At 40.1% G+C, this 19223-nt stretch overlaps 1 protein-coding gene across 1 annotated transcript; it reads left to right on the top strand.

The window, feature by feature from the left end:
• The first annotated feature begins 318 nt into the window (after positions 1-318).
• HSP90B1 (heat shock protein 90 beta family member 1) lies at positions 319-18740 on the top strand. The gene is made up of 18 exons (XM_041738524.1): positions 319-506; positions 1442-1544; positions 2393-2534; positions 3041-3157; positions 4221-4552; positions 8295-8406; positions 8809-8928; positions 9886-10002; positions 12045-12182; positions 12265-12342; positions 12474-12539; positions 13025-13294; positions 13547-13792; positions 14985-15121; positions 17231-17309; positions 17396-17551; positions 17809-17931; positions 18445-18740. Exons 1-18 carry the CDS (start codon positions 458-460, stop codon positions 18472-18474), a joined length of 2415 nt encoding a protein of 804 aa, XP_041594458.1. The 5' UTR covers positions 319-457; the 3' UTR covers positions 18475-18740.
• Positions 18741-19223: the final 483 nt, after the last annotated feature.

Genomic DNA, 19223 nt, shown 5'->3' with positions numbered 1-19223 from the left:
TGGTTCCTCTGCGCCCTCTCCAAAACGAGGGTTGCGTTCTGTGCTGACGTTCATTGGGCCGTTTCCCTGAGAGGCCCGAGCTTCCCAGGCAAAGGGGCGGTCCCGCGTGAGAGGGCCCGCGGAGCCCTCTGATTGGAGAAGGGGGGCCACGGCTGACCAATCGGGGGGAGCCACGCTTCGGGCACCAGGCACCGCACCTGGACGGCTCCGATTGGCGCACTGCGGCCCCCCCCTCGAGTCCCCATTGGGTGCAGGGGGTGCGTGGTGCGGCCCCATTGGCGGGTTCGTGTTTCCCGTCCCCCTCCCGCGCGAGGCTGGGGTGAAAAGCGGCCCGGCCTGTTTGGGGGGTAGTGGGCGGACCGCGCGGCTTGTGGTCTGAGCGTCTGATCCCCGGGGTGGGGGGTGGAGGCGGCTCCTACTAGCAGAAAGGACGTGAGACTCCCACCGGCCGCGCGCCATGAGGGCCCTGTGGGTGCTGGGCCTCTGCTGCGTCCTGCTGACCTTCGGTGAGTGATCCGGGAGGAGCGGGCAGCCCCGGACGCCCCCCCTCCTCCAGCGCGGCCTCTTCTCGAAGGTTCTGGGGGCGTTGAGCCCGGGAGGGAGATTCCGGGGCCTCCGTTGGGCCGAGGGGAGTCCATCGCCTTTCCTCGAAAGAGGCTCGAGGGAGTTGGCGCACTTTCCTCCTTCTGTGGAAAGGAAAAACGAGAACGTTTAAATCCCTTACAGATCTAGTAGTTGTGCCCAGAGGTCTCGACCAAGTTGGGGTGGGGCGCCGCTCGGCTTAGGGTCCCCCGGGAACGTGGCGGCTGCCCATCCCGAAGGACTTTTGTCAGACGCAGGAGTCTCCAGCCCTGGAGCCGAGGACCCCGCATCCCGCCTCTCGTAGGTGCCGGACCGGGCAGTGTGGGGCCCTGAGCCCCGAGAAAGGCAGTGTCTGCGAGCTTGCCTCACTTGTGCTCGAGCTTCCTGACATCTCAAAGTCTCTCTGCTTCTCGTCCCTCGCTCAGTTGCGCCCGATTTCAGTTCCTCTCGCCAGTGGTTGCACAAATTCTGTTTGTATTCGGACCTGCGATGTTGAAGGTCTGTCTTGGCAGGGTCAGTTGGGAGGCCATGCCTCGGCCGCGCGCAACACGTGTGCGTGTGGAAGGGACCCGGTGTCAGGCCTGCTCAACTTTGTGAAGCACCCGAGGCCACTCCGCAGGCGTGATGGCAGCCTCCCTATTCAGAATCTGCTGGAGGACTCCGTGTCTGAACTTCAATAAATATACCGAGTTGGGTTTACCTTGGGTGCTTAAACTGCTGGATCCATTCTTCCCGATCCCACATCCCATATTCACCTGAATTTTGCAACCCCTACTCTTGCTCTGTGTGATCGTGTTTCCTCTGAGAAGTACACGAAGCAGCGGTGGTTTAAGAGTTTTCTGGTGTTAAAATCTTCCAGGGTCAGTCCGAGCTGATGATGAAGTCGATGTGGATGGTACAGTGGAAGAGGATCTGGGTAAAAGTAGAGAAGGCTCCAGGACAGATGATGAAGTAGTGCAGAGGTTTGTGTTCTTTTGAAACTATATGGGTTAGCCCTTAGGAACGCTGGGATATAGTAGCTCGCTACCCTTTCATCAAAGGTCCAGGTGATGTGTAACACCCCAAATTTAGAGACCTAAAAAATGGTCATAGAAAATGTTAGGACTGTGAGGCATGTTCATCCCTAAATATCTCCTAACTTGCCCACCTAGGAATGAGTGGTCAGAATCGATTTCTTTCTAAAACTATTTGGATGACTAGATTGCAGAATACGGGTTGTCTTATGTCCAGAAATCTGATTGGTTTTATACTCAGGAAGTGTGTAAACTTAGTAAATTTTAAGTAATCTCTGCCTCTGATGTGGCCCTTGAACTCATGACCCCCCAGATCAAGAGTCACCTGTTTACTGATTGAACCATCCAGGTGCTTAGTAATTTTAAATTACCCAGTAATTTAAACTGAGTAATTTTTAAAAAGATTTCTCTCACTTGAGCAATGTTTTCAAATTTGGCTGCTTAGGATAGGACTTAGACAATTTTATAGACAACTAGAGGTCAAAGCTTCCTAGGCAAAGAGCCCAAATGTAAGGGAACATATAAGTAAGTATGACTTTACTTTTTATTTTTAGTAGAGGAAAGTCAAGTTTATTTTTCTGACAGTCTTAAAAACTGAGTTTTACAACTCAGTGTGAAGGTGGTAAAATTTTACTGTGGCTAGAAATAGTGTATTAGTAATATTTCATATTTTTTTATTTTACCCTTTTAACACTTGAGGCAATCTTATGAGATCACTGCTTTCATTACAGATTCTATGATTTTGGAGGGAACTAACTAAGCAATGCCATATTTGTTTATTAACTTTATTTTCTTAGAGAGGAAGAAGCTATTCAGTTGGATGGATTAAATGCATCCCAAATAAGAGAACTTAGAGAAAAATCAGAAAAATTTGCCTTCCAAGCTGAAGTGAATAGAATGATGAAACTTATCATCAATTCATTGTATAAAAATAAAGAGGTAAGCAATGTGTGGTTAGGATAATATTATTTTGTCTCTGTGCGATAGCATACTTTTTTACCTTCAGCAGTAATTTCAAGTAAATAGCTATTAGCATATTACATACCCAGTATGAAAAAAAAGTTGCTGCCCCATTGCGGGGTGGTGGTTAGACATTTTCCTTTTGTCCTTTCCCCTTCAAATATGTTCATGGTCTGCTAAATAGTCTGTTTTGAGGACACTCAAACCACCTAAGCCATGTTACATATATGAAGATGTATGAGACTAGAATGTTACTACTCTTACCAGTTCAGGGATTCCTTAACAGTTGCTACAGTCCTGTGTGTTAAGAGCTGGTACCTCCTTTTACCCAGAGAGTAAAGCCACTTCTCTACCATAAATCTTATTTCTTAAAGAGTGCTTTTTTCAGAGGGCAGAAGAGAACTAAAATAAGATTGACATTAAATTTGATGTTTTGTATATCTTCAGGCTAATCAAAGTGTGTGTTAAATCTGGCTTCCATTTAGATTTTCTTGAGAGAACTGATTTCAAATGCTTCTGATGCCTTAGATAAGATAAGGTTAATATCACTGACAGATGAAAATGCTCTTGCCGGAAATGAGGAACTAACTGTCAAAATTAAGGTAAGCTTAAAACCGTTTTCTTTTCTTTTCTTTTTTTTTTTTCCTTCTAAAGCAAAAAGAATCCTTAGAGATAGGGAATCTCTGTCAGTCAAGATAGGCCAGGTTATGCTTCAATAACAAGTAACCCCCAAGCCTAGAGACTTAAATTGGGGTTTAGCAAAATATATGGCCTGTGGGCCAAATCCAACCTACTTGTTTTTATAAATAAAGTTTTATTGAAACATAGCCATGCCTGATTATGTGCTATGACTACCTTTGTGCTACACAGTTGGTTTGACTAATTGTGACAGAGACCGTATGACCCATGTGCCTAAAATATTTATCCTCTGGCTCTTCAGAAAAAGTTTGCTAGTCTCTGGATTAAATCATCAACCACAGGCCACTGTGGCCTTTGCTTTGCATCATCCTCACTCCCAGAGGACACAGGCTGATTGAGTAGCAGCCATTTAGAGTGTAGCTTGTTGCCATGGTATAGAGAGCTCAGAGGGTCTCCCATCTTTTAAAGGCTCTAGGCTGAAAGCTACATTCCTGACTCCCACTTGCAGCTCATTGGCCAGAACCAGTCACAGGACCTTAACCAAAAATGAAGAAAGCATAGTCCTACTATGTTTCCAGATGACAGAGAGCTGGTAATATTTTTTTTTTTTTTTGAGAGCTGGTAATATTTAATGAAGAACATTGATCACCACAGATTCCATAAACAGAAGTCATTCAAGTTTTGACCTTTTATTTTCTGTGAAAGAAATAGGCATAATATAAATTTTTTTTTCTTCAAAAATAACTTGTTTTGTTTAGGTCTATCTCTCCCTTTGACATTCAGACCAATCTCTGTCGTCTTTATATTGATACTTTCTCAAATACAGTGAACTTAAGGTTATCCTCTATAAAGTAAGATGCTTATATAAGGTGCACATTTTCATAAAAGTCCATAAAACACTATATGGAAGAAAATTAACCCAATGTAGCACAAAGCTGGTAGTTTCTAAATATATAGCTCAGTAGTTACTTGGCATACCATGAGTATTAAGCAAATAAAACTATCCTGTTCTCGTCTTGCTTTCAGTGTGACAAGGAGAAGAATCTGCTACATGTCACAGACACTGGTGTGGGAATGACCCGGGAAGAGTTGGTTAAAAACCTTGGTACCATAGCCAAATCTGGAACAAGCGAGTTTTTAAACAAAATGACTGAGGCACAAGAGGATGGCCAGTCAACTTCTGAACTGATTGGGCAGTTTGGTGTCGGTTTCTATTCTGCCTTCCTTGTCGCAGATAAGGTTATTGTCACATCAAAACACAACAACGATACCCAGCATATCTGGGAATCTGACTCCAATGAGTTCTCTGTAATTGCTGACCCACGAGGGAACACCCTCGGACGGGGAACAACAATTACGTGAGTATTACTGCTTCCTAATAAGAATTAATTGTCCTAGCAAGGACCTGACTCCGAGCAAACCGCTTATTCTGGGCCTTCGTTCCTTGCCTACAAAATGAGGAAATGGACCTGTTTTCATCACTCAAGGAAATATTTACGAGACCTCCTTAAGGGCCAGACACAGAGTTATAATGGCTGCTATCCATCGAGGGCAAAAGGTCGGAAGGGTTAGCTCTCCTAGGGAAGAAGGCAGATTGGAGGCTTCACAGAAGTGGGTTGATGCAGAATTTCCAGGGAAGCAAGACTTGGGAAAGAAGTGTCAGATCTGTGGAGCATGGTGGATATAAAGGCATAGAGGCACATCTTGTTCACAGGATTAAAGAAATTCCTCTCAGTTGGTGGCAGTCAAAATGATAGAACTTTTGATTAGCTTTTTTAAGGTTTTCTGAAAATGATGTGGAGGATGGCAGGACTAGACGAGAGGAAACTCTGGGTGACAGTTGAAAATACTCAACTGTGGTAGGAGCTGGTGTTAGGGATAGGTTGGAGAGAACAGGTACAAATAAAGAGCTTGAAGAAAGCTAATGAAAGTTCTTTAGTACATGATGTCTCCTTTGAGGATGGTTGCAAATTGTTGAATTCAAATTGGAATTTGGTTTAAGCCAGTAACTATATAGGAGAGGTAGATCTTAAGCCCAGTATCTTGGTGTTTTTAGCTCTGTGAAGTGGACAGAACAGCTTTTTTTTTTTTTTTTTTTTTTTTTTTTAACCAGCAAATATAACAAGATACTCTGATTTGTTTAGTACTCACAAAATGACAAGTAAATATTGAGCTCTCTGAAGCTACCAGCTGTAGACCACATCAAAGAAATCTCATTTCAGAGGTCATTTGGCTCTCTCCTTCCCGTCAGGTGAAAATGTGCCTACAGCCTCAACTTTTTTTTTTTTTTAATTCAGTTTTTTCAACATAAGAATTTTTTAAGTATTAATTTAACATAAGAAAGCATATATCGTTTACCTTTCTCTACCATCATCATTCACAGTCCTACCTCCTGCTCTCAGTAGGAGGCTTCACTAGTTGTTATGCTACAGTGCTCTCTCTGTTAGGTGCTAAAGGAGCGTAGGTAAATCTCATCTCTCGACTACAAAGAGATAGAAAACTGCATCCCAAGAGGGCTGATAGCTTAGGGTGCTAAGGAACAGATGGGATTATCTAGATGGAAGCTCCATGGAAGCAAACCTTTGCTTGACTGTTCCATTCCTAGAGCCTAACACTTGACTGGCAGATATTTATAAGAGTGAATAAGGGTAATCAGGACAGCTTCAAGCAGGTAGCATAGCTGGCTGATAAGTGAAACCTTAGAATTGCTCTCCCTGAGCAAAATTAGCATTTTTCTATGTTCAAGTCCTTCTACCGCAGCATTTATTCAGCAGATAACCACTTGAGTGCCTATTAGATGCTAGGGTTTAGGACTCCAGTGGAGAATAAGACCAATACAGTTGCTGCTTCCATGTGGTTCATTCTAGTAAAGAACAAAAATGTGAAATAACCTCAGACTGGCAAATGCCAGAAAGGAAACTAGAGGACACTTCCCTTATCAGGATTTTCTAAAATTGTGGTAAGTTAGGTTCAGATATTCTAGGCAGCAAGCACAGTGTGCTGGAAGTTCCAAACGCAGGAGGCCCCATTTAAGGAACTGACAGTCTAGAATGGCCAAAGGAAAAGGAGCACAAGAAAGTGATGAGGTCAAGTCCTCACCATATGTGTGCATGTGTGTATGTAATTTCATATATTTGACAAATAAAATAGAAGCCATCAAACAATTTAATTCCTGCCTCCTTCTATTCCCGCTAAATTAAGCCCCTGCTGTACTCTTAGGAGAGATTTTGAGAAGATTCAATTAGATCATGAAATTAAGCATCCAGTAAGTGTTAATACACTTATTTCTGTTCTTCCTCCTGTGAGAGAGATGTTCTACATCTTTTCCTAAAGCTGATCACTACTTCTGATCTGCCTGCCTTCTTCTACCTCAGAGGCTAATCACAAATTAATTTCAATGCCATCTTTTAAAGTCAGCCTTTCCCGTGTACTCCCTCTTTCCCATCGAAACATAGACATGTTCAAGTCTCAGTGTGGACAGAAGAGGTACAGGTGTTGCTGCACCCCCTTCTACTATCAGGCATTTGTGACTTTATCCACCACCTTTCCATTGAAATAAGTCACCAGTAATCTTACTGCTGAATCCAATGGATTCAGGGTTTTTTAATTGGCGTTACTCCCAGCAATAGTCTTTTTTTTTTTCTTACTTTTTTCTCTTGTGTTTCCTACAGAATTTGCTAGCTACTTAAGACTATCCACTTATTAGTACCTAGTTTCCATGATGCTACATATCTTTTTGTTTGTTGCTAAATATTGACAGTATCTCTTTCAGAGGTAACTTTTCCGCCCTTTCTCTTTATTTTTGTGTTCCTTATGCAGTCTTCCTACCACGATGGATTCAGCTTCCAGTTCTTGCTCAGGGTTCTCAAATCTATGTTCTTAGTCTGGATCAGGAGTCAGCTGACTTTTTCTAAGGGCCAGCCAGTAAATATTTTAAGCGTTTGGATAATAGGATCTGTCACGTGTCAAATACCTCTAAGGTGTAGCCATCGGCTTCAACTTGGATGCACAACTGAACTTGCCTCCAACCCCCACATTACCAAGATACATGTTCTGAAACCAGAGACTTGGCCACTTCATTAGGCTGTGCTATCTGCCCATGGGTAAGCTTTCAGGAGCAGGAAGGGACCCATGATACAATATTGGCCATATTTACTTGTTGGGAGCACAGACAGCAAGAGGCAGTCTCCCCAATGTGTGTTTGAGGGTGTGTTATGGTGTGTTATTTTTGGTGAGTAGAGGAGGAGTTTGCAAAAGGGCCAGTAAGGAAGAAGAGGAAACAGTGCTGCAATTTTCAGTATTAGAATTATCTAAGCCAGTGCTATCCAGTAGAACTCTGGAAATATTCTACCTCTGCACTATCCAGTATGGCAGCTACTAGCCATATTTGTCTATTGAATACCTGGAATATTGCAGTACAACTAAAGAACTCTTAGGTTTTATTTAAATAAAATGTGACTACTGTTTTGGACAGTGGGGATATGAACAATAAGATTAATTTTCTAGCTTTTTTAAGGAACGTGTTTTTATTAAGGATTCACTATCCATAGGAGAGACTTTTTGAAGTTTTGTTTTTAAATTCTCTCTACACCCAATATGGAACTGGAACTCACAACCATGGGATCAAGAGTTATATGCTCTTCCAACCGAGTCAGCCAGGCGCCCCTGGGTTCACCATCTGTGATGATCATTTGATTTCTAGAGTAACTATCAGAGTGTGTGTCATCCTATTTTTCTCCAGAATGTTTCGGTGCCCTTGAGCTAACGTAACATTTCAGTTCTTCAAATGAAAAAACTAAACAAAACCAAAAAACCAATATATTCAGAAGAAGATTGGAACATTTGCACTGTTTACGTGGAACTAAGGATATTTTCCACTTGAGGAATACAAGGACAATTCTTCCTCTACTCTACTCATATTTGGTATATTTAGCTCACAAACTGTCATTGGTGGTAAGAGTTTTTAACATGAAAAATGGGCCATCTTGGATTACACTGAACTGCTGGCCATTAGTTTTGTCAGGAAGGTATTTAGATGAATTTATAATCAAATCTTTTAAACCAAGTATGTCTTTCTATAAATGTCTGTTTTCCTTGCAGACTTGTTTTAAAAGAAGAAGCATCTGATTACCTTGAATTGGACACAATTAAAAATCTCGTCAAGAAATATTCACAGTTTATAAACTTCCCTATTTATGTGTGGAGCAGCAAGGTAAATCTATATTAAATTTATATGTATTACATGGGCACATATTTAAGTATTTAACACTTAAAGAACAAAGGTTCAGTGTGGTTTTTCAGTGCAGGATACCCAGGGTTTTCTTACTGAAGACCTGTGTTTTTGAGCTGTAATTGTGTTTCATATTCTCTAGATGAAATCAGAATTTTTTTTTTTAAGAATTTATTTATTCATGAGAGACAGAGAGAGAGAGGCAGAGCCACAGGCAGAGGGAGAAGCAGGCTCCATGCAAGGAACCTGGTGGTGGAACTCGATCCCGGGTCTCCAGGATCAGGCCCCAGGCTGAAGGCGGCGCTAAACCGCTGAGCCACCGGGGCTGCCCCTGAAATCAGAATTATTAAATAAAATAATTTAACTGTAATTCTACTTCAACAGACTGAAACTGTTGAGGAGCCCATGGAAGAAGAAGAAGCAGCAAAAGAAGAAAAAGAAGATTCTGATGATGAAGCTGCAGTGGAAGAAGAAGAAGAGGAAAAAAAACCAAAAACCAAAAAAGTAAGTATGGTTCATCTCCACACTAAAATGTTGTAAATAAGGACTATTTTATTTGCTGTTGTGTGTGTTTTCTGCCTGTGGGAAGTTTTAAAGGACAAACACAGGTCATTTTTGTGCATAGTTTTCTGGGTTCTATTTGTTGCCCAGGACTAGTGGTTTATCATATTCTGAATTTTAAGATCCTAAATATCTTTCTACATTTTTTTTGTCGTTTAGATATTAACCATAATATTAGCTCTCTGCCCTGTTAAGGTAGCAGAGTAGATGGAAGTAATGGTGGTAGGTTTGAGGAGTATTCATTGTAAGATGTTAGATTGCTGTAGGTCATGAAGTAAGAATAATTAATAGGTGTATATCTTCCTAACCTCAAGATAAATATTTTCAAGAAATAACGTTTTAGCTAGTTGATAATGGAAGAAACCTTTGATTGGCTATCAATCTGTTATAGTGATAACCAGCTGCCTTCTTTGCATTATAGATCAGTCTTTTTTTTTTTTTTTTTTTTTTTTTTTAGATCAGTCTTAAATTTTTTTTTTTTTTTTTTTTTTTTTTTTTTTTTTTTAAGATTTTATTTATTTATTCATGATAGTCAGAGAGAGAGAGAGAGGCAGAGACACAGGCAGAGGGAGAAGCAGGCTCCATGCACCGGGAGCCTGACGTGGGACTCGATCCCGGGCCTCCAGGATCGCGCCCTGGGCCAAAGGCAGGCGCCAAACCGCTGCGCCACCCAGGGATCCCCTTTTTTTAAATTTTTTTTTTTTTTTTTTTTTTTTTTTTTTTAGATCAGTCTTAAATGTTGAAATACTTGCAGATTTTTGGTCCCAGCGGCAGGAGCCATAATAGATTAGAAGTGTCCTTTAGTGTTTCCCACATTCATTTGAACTACCCTAATGTTATGATTTCCACTAGTAGTACTGCTGGTGAGCGCTGGGGCTGACTAATGTACTATAACTTTAGGTTGAGAAAACTGTCTGGGATTGGGAGCTTATGAATGACATCAAACCAATATGGCAGAGACCATCAAAAGAAGTAGAAGATGACGAATACAAAGCTTTCTACAAATCATTTTCAAAGGTAAATATTATTTGAAAATCATGTGGTGAACATTACTAAATCAAAAATGTTTTTAGGTTGTTTTACAACTATTTCAACATAATTGGTCTCCTTTTTAATCTTGCGGTTTAATATTACATATGTATTTTAAAAATTTACTCTGAGAAGGAATCTGTAGGCTTCACCATATTGCCAGAGGGGCTGTGTTACAAAAAAGATTAACAACTACCTACATAGGTAGGTGATTTCCATAAAACATAATATCTTGTATTAAAGGGTTTTTAATGTAATTGGGGGCTTTTTTCCATTCAAGAATGAATGCCTTTAACTTTTTTAACTTTCTTATTTGAAAATCAGCATATAGTGTTACATTAGTTTCAAATATACAACAGTGATTCGGTACTGTATACACTCGCCTATGCTCCCCACCAGTGTAGCTACCATCTGTCACCATGCAACATTATTACAACGCCACTGATTATTCCCTATGCTATGAGGTTTAGTACCATGACTTATTGATTCCACAGCTAGAAGCCTGTATCTCCACTCCTTTCACCTGTTTTGTCCATTCCCTATTCTCCTCCTCTGGCAACCATCAGTTTTCTGTATTTATAGGTCTGATTCTGCTTTATGTTTGTTTACTCCTGTGGCTTTTAACATAACCTTCAAAGAGCCTATTTACAACCTCAAGCATTTATTGTGAGGTCATATGCTTAAGAATGATTACTAAATTTGTGTTTCCATAACCTTTCTTTAAAGTTACTTCCTTTCACTGATCCTTTGTTTTAACTGTAGAATCCAAAACTAGTATTGATTAAGATTGTTTCAAGTTAATATTTCCCCATACATCATTTTGTGCAAAATAGAATATTTTAGTAGGCTTAGCTAGCATGGCTAGATAAAACTTGTATGGTTATGTTTCTTTAATCTTTATTCCATCACTTGGTTTGTTTCTTAACCTTCTTTATTTTTTCATGTTAACATCCAACTATCCCTTAAGTTTTACCTCCTCAAACTTTCCCCTTGGTCTTGTCTCCACTTTTATTCCCATGAACTATAGTCTTAGTGTATACAAGTATAACATATTTTCATCTAGGACAGCTGTATTAGAAATGTAATGTGAGCTACATATATGATTCTAGGTTTTTTAGAAGCTACATTTTTAAAAGTTGAAATAGGTGTAGTTTTTAATATATTTTATTTAACCCAAGATAGCCAAAAGATTTTTACTTCAACATGTAATCATTTAAAAAATGAGTAATACAGGGATCCCTGGGTGGCGCAGCGGTTTGGCGCCTGCCTTTGGCCCAGGGCGCGATCCTGGAGACCCGGGATCGAATCCCACATCGGGCTCCCGGTGCATGGAGCCTGCTTCTCCCTCTGCCTATGTCTCTGCCTCTCTCTCTGTCTCTCTATCTCTGTGACTATCATAAATAAATAAAAAAAATTTTAAAAAGGCAGATATTTTAAAAAAAAATGAGTAATACATTTTGCTTTTTGCTTTTTTTTCTGTATCTTCAAAGTCTAGTTGTGTATTTTTATGCTTACCCATACATCTCAATTCAGAATAGTCACATTTCAAGTGCTTGGTACCCACATGTAGGTACGGTAATGGATAATGCAGATCTAGGGAATTTCTGTGATTTATTTACCATACCTCTTTATAGCCACTGCTGTAGTCCATATCCCAGTGGAAAAAATCTGTTCCTGAGAACTTTTTGTGTTGAAGAGTATACTCCTGAAGCGTCATATATTGTCATTTAGACAGGATGGTGATTTTCCTACCTTACTCTCTCACACATGTGGAACCTAGACTCATCCATTCTTCTCTGAGTTTAGGATATGGAATGATCATCCGCAAAACCAACCATGGCTAGCCAGTTAGAATAGCAGTCTTAATCATTTCTTCTTCCCTCCATTCCCTTACTTCCCTTTTGTTGGTAAGGAAGCTTTTTTTGTTGTTATTAATTAAAAGCTAAACTGAATGTATACCATGTAATAAATCAGCCTTTGCACTGCCTTTTTCCGGTACCTTTGAATAACTAAATGCCAACTTTCCCTAGGAAAGTGATGACCCCATGGCTTATATCCACTTTACTGCTGAAGGGGAGGTTACCTTCAAATCAATTTTATTCGTACCTACATCTGCTCCACGTGGTCTGTTTGATGAATATGGATCTAAGAAGAGTGATTACATTAAGGCAAGTTTTTAAGTTGTAAAAACTGAGTTTAGAATTCAAAAGTGTAATTTCCAGATAATGACTTTTTTTGGTCTCTGATTAGCTTTATGTGCGCCGAGTATTCATCACAGATGACTTCCATGATATGATGCCCAAGTACCTTAACTTTGTCAAGGGTGTTGTAAGTATCTAAAAATAATGAGGGGGCATTAAAAATGAACAGAAGTTTGTGTTTGTTTGTTTTTTCTTAGTTTGTTGGTTTGGTTTTTCCCAGTGTTTTATTGCTTACTGAACTTTGTTTTGCCGTCGAAGGTGGACTCAGATGATCTCCCCTTGAATGTTTCCCGGGAAACTCTTCAGCAACATAAACTGCTTAAGGTGAGTGTTTCTGGGAAGAGACTGGCTGGCTGCTTTGCCCTTTGATTGGGCTTCAGAGGACAGACTCCATTAGTGGAGTCACCAGAGTTTGAGATCTATCTGTGGCTCTTTAGTTGAAGAAGTTAATTTTATTCTAGAATTATTATTAAATCCTAAGCATCTGATTTTTTTTTTCCCCTGGTATATTATTATTAAAGTTTCAAAGCTATAGAAAAGTTGAAAGAATTGTAAACATGCATATAAACCTACACTGGTCTAAAGATAGAATATAAATGTAAAAGCAGTCATATGACTATTTCTACTGACAACTTAATTTCTGCTCAGTCTGCATAGGATTGCTCACCATTCCCTGCTTCCTGATTAATGGCAGTGATGATGCCTCATCTTTGTATCTTTCCCCACTATTCCCCTGCTGTCTTACATATGGTAGGTTCTCAAAGGTTTGACGTGATGTTTCTAATGAGTTATTCTTTCATTTTATTTAGGTGATTAGAAAGAAGCTTGTCCGTAAAACTCTGGACATGATCAAGAAGATTGCTGATGAGAAGTACAATGATACTTTTTGGAAAGAATTTGGTACCAACATCAAGCTTGGTGTAATTGAAGACCATTCAAATCGAACACGTCTTGCTAAACTTCTTAGATTCCAGTCATCTCATCATCCAAGTGACATTACCAGTCTAGACCAATATGTGGAAAGAATGAAGGAGAAGCAAGACAAAATCTACTTCATGGCTGGGTCTAGCAGAAAAGAGGTGAGATGAACTCCCAACTGTCGTGCATCCTGGTATGTAGCCAACTCTTGAGGAAAAACAAACCTTAATGGTGAATTGGAGTCATTGTGAGGCCTGGTCAGTCACTGACAGGAAATTCATTTATATTCTCTGCACCTCTTATTTCTCTACCTATAAGGTGGGGTGAGTAGTCCTATATAAATGTAGCTGCTAGGGTGAACAAATATACCAAGGGTAGACTTGGAAACTTTATCATTTACCTTAATTTTGTAGGCTGAATCTTCTCCGTTTGTTGAGCGACTTCTGAAAAAGGGCTATGAAGTGATTTATCTCACCGAACCTGTGGACGAATACTGCATTCAGGCTCTTCCTGAGTTTGATGGGAAAAGGTTCCAGAATGTTGCCAAAGAAGGTGTGAAATTTGATGAAAGTGAGAAAACAAAGGAGAGTCGTGAAGCGATTGAGAAAGAATTTGAGCCTTTGCTCAACTGGATGAAAGATAAAGCTCTCAAGGACAAGGTATTCTGGAAATTAGAACTTGTGAAATTTTAGTATTTGCATTTTCTTTTTTTTTTTTTTTTTTAATTTTTATTTATTTATGATAGAGAGAGAGGCAGAGACACAGGCAGAGGGAGAAGCAGGCTCCATGCACCAGGAGCCCGACGTGGGATTCGATCCCGGGTCTCCAGGATCGTGCCCTGGGCCAAAGGCAGGCGCCAAACCGCTGCGCCACCCAGGGATCCCTGCATTTTCTTTTTTAAAAAAATTGTGGGGATCCCTGGGTGGCGCAGCGGTTTGGCGCCTGCCTTTGGCCCAGGGCGCGATCCTGGAGACCTGGGATCGAATCCCACATCGGGCTCCCGGTGCATGGAGCCTGCTTCTCCCTCCGCCTGTGTCTCTGCCTCTCTCTCTCTCTCTCTGACTATCATAAATAAATAAAAAAAATTTAAAAAAAAAAAAAAAAAGAATACTTTAAAAAAATAAAAAAAATAAAAAAAAAAAATTGTGTGTCAACAAATTAAACTTTGCATCCGGTTACGTTGTAATCATTAAAAGCTGTACAGAACATTGTTTAATAGTGTAAGTTAAATTTTGAGGGAGAATGAAGTTAGTTTATAAACGACAAGAGCACCTGCTGGCTCAGTCGGTAGAACATGTGGCTCTTGATCTCGGGGTTGTGACTTCGAACCCCTTGTTGGGCATTGGAGCCTGCACTTTTTTTTAGAGAGAAGAAGTATGAGCAAGGAAAGGAAGCACAGTGAGAGAATCTCAAGCAGACACCACACTGAGCGTTGAGCCAGACATAGGGCTCGATCTCATGACCCTGAGATCATGACCTGAGCCAAAATCAAGAGCAGAAGCTTTACTCACTGAGCCACCCGGGCACCTCTACTTTAAAAGAAAATTTATAAAATACAAATAATTAAAAAGATAAAAGTAATTCTGTATGTGGATACTGCTTGGGTTTGTCACTGAAAGTTTTCTGTAGTTTAAATTTCTTCTGGTTGAATTTGTCTTAGATGAGTTTAAAAAGTGTTTATTTTTGACTGAAAAATTCATATTATTAAATGACAAGAGTCTTCTGAATCTGAATCAGAGGTATTTTTATGACCTGCCTCTGTTTATGATCTTACATGACGAATCCTTAGTTATTGAATGACCTTAACTATTGGTATTTACACGTATTTAACTTTTGGTTTCTTCTCCTAAGATTGAAAAGGCCGTGGTATCTCAGCGTCTGACAGAGTCTCCGTGTGCTCTGGTGGCCAGCCAGTATGGATGGTCTGGCAACATGGAGAGAATCATGAAAGCTCAAGCATACCAGACGGGCAAAGACATCTCTACAAAGTAAGCATCCTTGGGAAGGTCCCTGATGAGGTGTTAGTTCTGGTCCCGCCTTCCTTTAGAAATTGATGTCAGCATCTATAGAAAGAGCTAATGTGTGTTAACACCACTACGCTATATATTAGATAAGACAGGTTTTCAAAGGGATTCCTCTGACATTAGACTGATAAAGGAGAGGTGTTGGGCTCCTGATTTATTTACAGTATTTTTATACACACAAATGGGAATTTTCTTAATCTGTGACATACATTGTTATTTTTGCATATATTTTGCATATATATGCTTGGCCTGGCCTTTGGGCAGCTTTGACATCTTTAGATATTAATAGTTACAGATGAGGTTAACAACAGTGATGTTTGTCAAATGAGTTCAGTCCTTTTTAACTGCCACTCCCCTTCCCCAATTAGTATACCCTACAAAATAAAGGGGAAAGGACCCACGAATTAACACGTTTATGACCTAATAGGCTAAGTACTATAGCTACACAAAGTCTTCAGTACCCTTTTTTTTCCTTTTTCCCCAAGAAATATATGTCAAATTTATATTTTAATGTCACAGCAAGAGTCTTGAAAACAGTCTTCCCCACTTTCATTCTCCCTTCTCCCACCTGGAATGTATTCTATTTATTGCCTTCTGATGGTCCTATGTTTCTCCAAGGCCTAGCTTAGGATTCTACTACAAATGTAGTCTCTGTTGTCACAATTCCAAAACTGTTTATATTTTTTTTTTGCATATTTGCATAGTGTATTTCATATTTAGCAAGATTCACCAACATATAAGGTTTCCACTGTAAAATGCTAAATGGCATCTTGTTTTTATATGTCTTGCCTCCCTGAAGATTTTATAGATTATAAAATTCAGGTGGAAAACAGGGTTTTGCTTATATCCCATTGAAACAGTATAGTAGGGCAGCCCAGATGGCTCAGCGAGCGGTTTAGTGCCGCCTTTGGCCCAGGGCATGATCCTGGAGACCCAGGATCGAGTCCCGTGTCGGGCTCCCTGCGTGGGGCCTGCTTCTCCCTCTGCCTGTGTCTCTGCCTCTCTCTCTGTGTCTCTCATGAATAAATAAATAAAATAAAATAAAATAAAATAAAAAAAGAAAGAAAGAAACCGTATAGTAGCCATTATATAAATGTCCATTTATTTTTCATTTATTAACTGGAAGTTACCTTCCATTCAACAAAACCAGCACCTACTGTGTCTGTACACTGTGATTCTAAGTAGACATCACTGTCGTCTTACTGAGGTTCATACCAGTCAGGATAACAGATCAAGTCCTAATCTTCTTTTTTTTTTTTTTTTTTTTATTTATGATAGTCACACACACACACACACACACACACACACACAGAGAGAGAGAGAGAGAGAGAAAGAGAGAGAGGCAGAGACACAGGCAGAGAGAGAAGCAGGCTCCACGCACCGGGAGCCCGACGTGGGACTCGATCCCAGGTCTCCAGGATCGCGCCCTGGGCCAAAGGCAGGCGCCAAACCGCTGTGCCACCCAAGGATCCCCAAGTCCTAATCTTCTAAACTCTGTATATATCATAGGTATCCCAGGATAGGGATAGATGTAGTTTCTCCCTCTTCTCATCTATAGGAGGGAGAAAGAGTCCCAATTGACAGCAAAAAACTAAAGGTTAGGAAAAGTATATTTAGAATGCATTGAGAACTGAGCTCTGATAAAAGAAAACAGTTTGTCCTGGAACCATATTGGTGAAGCACCATGGGGAAGGTAGTAACTGACCAGCATGCAGAGGCTGCCTAGATGTTTCCAAACTCACAGACTGAGCTGCAGTGAAGAAAGGGAGAATAAATTAGGAGGGAATGAAGACAACATTAAATCCATTCATCACTCCACAAAGTTCTAGGCACTTAAGATGCATTAGTAAATAAGTTCTCTTCATTGCACTCTTCCATCGCACCTTGCCCATCCCTATTTAAAAGGCAAAGCATGAAAGAAATAAAAATAAAAAATAAAACAAAGCATGTTACGATATAAATAAATCTTGTTTTTCCAGCAGTTCTTTGTGATTTTAAAAATTTATAGAACATGGGGGAATGTACGGATCCTGAAATTTGATGTTTCTCATGTTCATTTTTACCCCTTTCCAGTTACTATGCCAGCCAGAAGAAAACATTTGAAATTAATCCCAGACATCCCCTGATCAAAGACATGCTTCGACGAGTTAAGGTATTATGCAGCCATGCTCTTTCATCTTTTACTTGGAATACTTTGTACCTTTTAATGTTAATCAGACGTCTCTTCTTCCATCTCAGGAAGATGAAGATGACAAAACGGTATCGGATCTTGCTGTGGTTTTGTTTGAGACAGCAACGCTGCGATCAGGGTATCTGCTACCAGACACTAAAGCATATGGAGATCGAATAGAAAGAATGCTTCGCCTCAGTTTAAACATTGACCCTGATGCAAAGGTTTGAAATAATTTATGAAATGTCTGAATCCCCAGTGTTAAACACTGCTAGAATTAATAAATTCCCCTTTTAGATCCTTTGTTTTTAAATCTGTCTCCCTTTGTTAGCATAACTGTTAACTCTAGTTAGCAGATTCACTCTGCAGTTCTGGATAAAACAGGGGTGAAGTTAATTATGATGTTATACACTTAATGAACAAAGTGAAAATAGACCCAAGGTATGGGAGCCATGAGTGAGCTGATAAACATTGCCCTTAGGTGGAAGAAGAACCAGAAGAAGAACCCGAAGAGACAACTGAGGACACCACAGAAGACACAGAGCAGGATGACGAAGAAGAAATGGATGCAGGAACAGACGACGAAGAACAAGAAACAGTAAAGGTAAAACAAGTCGAGAATGGGGTTTGTGTTTTAGTTCTTTCAGAATTAGGCAAACTTATTTTTAGTTCTGGCGTTAGGACTGCATAGCTTCCAGAAGCTAGGCTTCAGGAAATCCACCAAAAAAAATAGGCCTCTAGTATCAAATTCAGAAGGTACAGCAACTCCTTTTTTTTTTTTTTCCTCTAAATGAAATGTATGTTTTCATCTCCCCACTCCTTTTGTTTTAGCCATCCATTCTTGCGATAGCGTTAAACAGATTTTTCCTTAGTTGCTTCCGCCTTATGTAGCAGCAGTAGGCCATTTTAAGCTCTTGATTATTTGTGTTCAGGGGCTATTGATCTTATTATCAGGTTCTAAATTATTTTGCAGATTAACAGGTTGAGGTTCTAGCCTTCAGCTGAAATAACGGAACAACGCTGGGCCCGTTTCAGTTGTCTTTTTCCACACATAAAACTGTGAGCTAAGATTTTTTCTGCTGGTTTTTACTACCTTCTGATTTTGCTGTTTTCACAGAAATCTACAGCTGAAAAAGATGAATTATAAAGTATACTCTCACCATTTGGATCCTGTGTGGAGAGGGAATGTGAAATTTAAGTCATTTCTTTTGGGAGAGACTTGTTTTGGATGCTCCCCGCAGCCCCCTTCTCCCCTGCACTGTAAAATGTTGGGATTGTGGGTCACAGAAAGAAGTGGGTTTTTTAGTTGAATTTTTTTTTTTAACATTCCTCATGAATGTAAATTTGTACTATTTAACTGACTATTGGTGTAAAATCTTGTCATGTGTATAAAAATAAAAAAGATCCCAAATACTCAGCGTCTTGTCTTCATAATGATTGTACATACTTGGCTTTTTTTTTTTTTCTCTTTGATGCTGTTTCAGGGGTTTTTGCCTTACAGAAGAGAAATAATCCGTACATAGAAAAGTCTTTCAAATCCAGTATTTTTCAAAGTCACTTAATAGAGAAAAGACCATGTTCATTACAGAAGAATTCAAATAATAACATACAGATGCTCCCTCTTCCAAGGTGAGGCTTAATCCCCCTTTTTGAAAGTAGGCTAGATGTAGTGGCTGTCCTAGAATATGGATGGCAAGGGGGAAATGGTAACTTGGTAGCTGAGAAACCTGGCAGACAGGACACTAACCTGGTGTTCAAGGTTCATCTCCCCAGTGGTGTTGTGGATCCCTGGTAGGATGTGGTAAGGGTGCCGCCATCTCTAACATCAGACAGACCTATATAGTATGTGGACAGTGCTCTTCACAAGTGTCAAGGTCAAAACCAAAGACAGAAAAA

The sequence above is a fragment of the Vulpes lagopus genome, chromosome 23 (assembly GCF_018345385.1).
Source record: "Vulpes lagopus strain Blue_001 chromosome 23, ASM1834538v1, whole genome shotgun sequence".
Taxonomy (NCBI): domain Eukaryota; kingdom Metazoa; phylum Chordata; class Mammalia; order Carnivora; family Canidae; genus Vulpes; species Vulpes lagopus.
The sequence above is the reverse complement of the archived record's forward strand: the minus strand, read 5'-3'. Positions and strand labels throughout refer to the sequence as shown.

Bases quoted from the DNA above. Each gene is read 5' to 3' on its own strand.
- HSP90B1 (XM_041738524.1), top strand. From the start codon at position 458: ATGAGGGCCCTGTGGGTGCTGGGCCTCTGCTGCGTCCTGCTGACCTTC. The intron at 2,535-3,040 runs GTAAGCAATGTG...GCTTCCATTTAG, and splicing joins CATTGTATAAAAATAAAGAG to ATTTTCTTGAGAGAACTGAT. The intron at 13,295-13,546 runs GTGAGATGAACT...TTAATTTTGTAG, and splicing joins CTGGGTCTAGCAGAAAAGAG to GCTGAATCTTCTCCGTTTGT.